The 3,767-nt window shown below is 43.6% G+C and overlaps 1 protein-coding gene across 1 annotated transcript in view; it reads left to right on the top strand.

Annotated features, from left to right (window-relative positions):
- The first annotated feature begins 2,985 nt into the window (after window positions 1–2,985).
- Window positions 2,986–3,767, top strand: part of LOC121870214 (mucin-2-like) — a 38,624-nt gene continuing 37,842 nt past the window's right edge. The window contains 1 exon segment of the mRNA XM_042371990.1: window positions 2,986–3,066. Coding sequence (XP_042227924.1) covers window positions 2,997–3,066 — 70 coding nt within the window. The 5' untranslated portion in view covers window positions 2,986–2,996.

The raw sequence follows: 3,767 nt of genomic DNA, 5'->3' as shown, positions 1-3,767 counted from the left end.
TGTGTGTGTGTGTGTGTGTGTGTGTGTGTGTGTGTGTGTGTGTGTGTGTGTGTGTGTGTCGGACGTAAACATGAGTTTCCCCTTATGGTGTTGTCTTAGTAGTATAAGTATGAGAGCTTTTACACCCCTCCTCCAACACTCCTCCTCCAACCTCCTCCTCAACACCTCCTCCTCCACTCCTCAACCTCCTCCTAACTTCTAACACTTCCAACACCCCTCCTCCAACACTCCTCCAACACTCCTCCTCCAACACTCCTCCTCCAACACCCCTCTCCTCCAACACTCTTCAACACCCCCTCCTCCAACCTCCTCCTCCACTCCTCCTCCAACACTCCTCCCAACACCCCTCTCCCTTTTCCCCAATCCTCCTCCAACACTCCTCCTCCAACACTCTTCCTCACACTCCTCCAACACCTCATCCCCACTTCAGACCCTAACCAACATAAAAGAAATACTTATTCACGACACATCTTTCGACAATTTTAATCCAGTGTTGTTATTCAGAGTTGACAACACGGTATAAATATTGTAGTCCTCTTGTCCCAGAAATAATTCCCTTCGTGAGATATTTATTCAAGTGAGAATTTTTGTTTCAACCTGGTAGTTTCATCAGGAATATATATTTTGGGAAATATTTTTGATGTTATGGTAGTTTTTCATCTATTTTAAAAGTATTTATTAATATATCTGTAATACGAGCTTTGGGTATAGTTTTAAGTTTTCTGCCCGAAGGCTGAATATTGAATATACATACTTCATTAGAAAGGTAAAGGAACAGTGAACATACAGATTAATGTAGGTGTTGAACAGCAAGCTCGTAGTGTAATAACTCCCTCCCAGATGGTGTTAGGAGGGACCTCACGTGGTGTGTGTGTGTGTGTGTGTGTGTTTTTAGTGGAGAGAGATTTCAATACAACATACAGTAATAATCCATCGTTGACAGTATACCATAATAACCCATATTCCTTCTAGGAGACGATTTTTTGCATCATTTTACACCAATTATAAGCCACAAAAAAAGTTTCCATCACCTGAGCTTAAATAAACGATTCTAGTGTTATCTCTGCTTGTCTAATCCATCCTGATCTGATTCTCTGAGGCTGGGAAACTGCCATCAAGGTCTCTTCATGGTGTAGCGAGGTTGTTAATAACGAGGAAGAGACATTAACGAGGTGATTCAGGTAGTTCACATGGTTTCCGCGCTTTTGAGATGGTGGACCTGCATACAAAGCTGTTAAACATGACCTTCTTCTTCTTCTTCTTCTTCTTCTTCTTCTTCTTCTTCTTCTTCTTCTTCTTCTTCTTCTTCTTCACCTCCTGCCCACCACTTCCACCACCCCCCCCTCCTCCTCCTCCTCCTCCACCCTCATGCCTCACTATGGACGGCCCAGACTCAGTCACACCAAGGATCTGTAGAAGTCTTTGTTGAGTCTCGTCCAGCCACAGTCTTCCCCCCCATACCTTCGTCGGTTGTGTGGGCCTCAGGGTCGAGGGTGGAGGTGGGGAGAACTGTGTCCTCTGTCTGTCTGTCTGTCTGTCTTTCTGTCTGTCTGTCTGTCTGTTCTGTCTTTCTTCTCTCTGTCGCGTCTGTCACTATATTATCATTACTATAACATAAATCCTCTATGAATAACTTACTGTGTAATTGTTAGATCCTCTCTCTCTCTCTCTCTCTCTCTCTCTCTCTCTCTCTCTCTCTCTCTCTCTCTCTCTCTCTCTCTCCCTTGCAGTGGCTCTCTCAGATCTTGGCCTAGACATCTTTTTTTACTCAGGACGAACGGAATCTTAATGAGGTCCTACTGAAATAATGCTGTAATCTTGTACGCTTCACGAGTGTTCCTTGTGGGGTTTTTGGATTAACAAGGGTGTGTGGCATCTTTTATCTATTTTTAATTCTTTCACCCTCTTTTTAGTAGAACAACTTCTCCATCAACCTTTTCTTTTCCATTCCGTCACCCTTCCTTCACCACTCCATCACCTCTCCCTCACCCATTCCATCACCCTCCTCACCCATTCCATCACCCCTCCCTCACCCATTCCATCACCCCTCTCCCTACCCTTTCCATCACCCCTCCCTCACCCATTCCATCACCCTCCCTCACCATTCATCACCTCCCCCTTTCCATCACCCCTCCTCACCCTTTCCATCACCCCTCCCTCACCCATCTCACTACAAGGTCTCCCTGGCAGTGTCTCACCTGGTCTACCTGGGGCGAGATCGGTCCCAAAAATTAACACGCAAGTCATTACCATACACCTGCGCAAATCATTCCTCTTAGCACCTGTAACACTGCCTTGAACTGAAGCTGGTGTTAATATGGTGGTAGTGGTGGTGATTAGTGTTGGTGGTAGTTGTAAATGGGGGTAGTTAGTGAGATGGTATTAGTGATATGATAGTGGTAGTGAGTGAGTGGTGGTGGTAGGAGTTAGTTAGTGGTAATGAAAGTGTGATGGTTGTATTAATTAGGGTAAATCTCTCTCTCTCTCTCTCTCTCTCTCTCTCTCTCTCTTTCTCTCTCTCTTTCTCTCTTGTTTCAATCTCACCTGTGCATTTTAATTTACCTGGTGTACCTCTGTGTTTTACCTATGCATTTTAATTCACCTGTGTACCTGTGTGATTTACCTGCAATTTAATTTACCTGTTGTACCTGTGTGATTTACCTGGGAATTTTAATTTACCTGTTGTACCTGTGTGATTTACCTGTGCATTTTAATTTACCTGGTGTACCTGTGTGATTTACCTGTGCATTTTAATTTACCTGTTGTACCTGTGTGATTTACCTGTGCATTTTAATTTACCTGGTGTACCTGTGTGATTTACCTGTGCATTTTAATTTACCTGTTGTACCTGTGTGTTTTACCTGTGCATTTTAATTTACCTGGTGTACCTGTGTGATTTACCTGTGCATTTAAATTTACCTGTTGTACCTATGTGTTTTACCTGTGCATTTTAATTTACCTGTTGTACCTGTGTGTTTCAGAAGGCGAGGTCCGTTATGGGGGACTACACCGTCTTCCACGTGGTACTGTTGCTGCTCGTGTGTCTAGCAAGCACCACACTCTCAGGTAAGAGGTATTCAGGTGTGTTAGAGTGTGTTGAGGTGTACAGGTGTGTTAGAGTGTGTTGAGGTGTACAGGTGTGTTAGAGTGTGTTGAGGTGTACAGATGTGTTAGAGTGTGTTGAGGGTACAGGTGTGTTAGAGTGTGTTGAGGTGTACAGGTGTGTTAGAGTGTGTTGAGGTGTACAGGTGTGTTAGAGTGTGTTGAGGTGTTCAGTGTACAGGTGTGTTAGAGTGTGTTGAGGTGTTCAGGTGTGTTAGAGTGTGTTGAGGTTTTCAGGTGTGTTAGAGTGTGTTGAGGTGTTCAGGTGTGTTAGAGTGTGTTGAGGTGTACAGGTGTGTTAGAGTGTGTTGAGGGGTACAGGTGTGTTAGAGTGTGTTGAGGTGTTCAGGTGTGTTAGAGTGTGTTGAGGTATTCAGGTGTGTTAGAGTGTGTTGAGGTGTACAGGTGTGTTAGAGTATGTTCAGGTGTGTGTTTAGAGAACAAACACACACACTCACTCTGGGATATTGGGTTGAATACTGTGTGTTGTGGTCGTGGTATTTACTGAGTCTCAACTTGGAATCAAAATCTCAAAGTTTACTGAGAAAATCACCACAAGTTCAGATCTAAAGTGTAAGTGTAAAGTGAAAGTGTTAAGTGTTAAGTGTAAAGTGTAAAGTGTAAAGTGTAAGTGTTAGTGTAAGTATAAGTGTAAAGTGTAAGTA

Source organism: Homarus americanus, unplaced genomic scaffold, assembly GCF_018991925.1.
Source record: "Homarus americanus isolate GMGI-L3 unplaced genomic scaffold, GMGI_Hamer_2.0 scaffold52687, whole genome shotgun sequence".
NCBI lineage: Eukaryota > Metazoa > Arthropoda > Malacostraca > Decapoda > Nephropidae > Homarus > Homarus americanus.
This window is presented reverse-complemented; position numbering and strand designations above follow the sequence as displayed.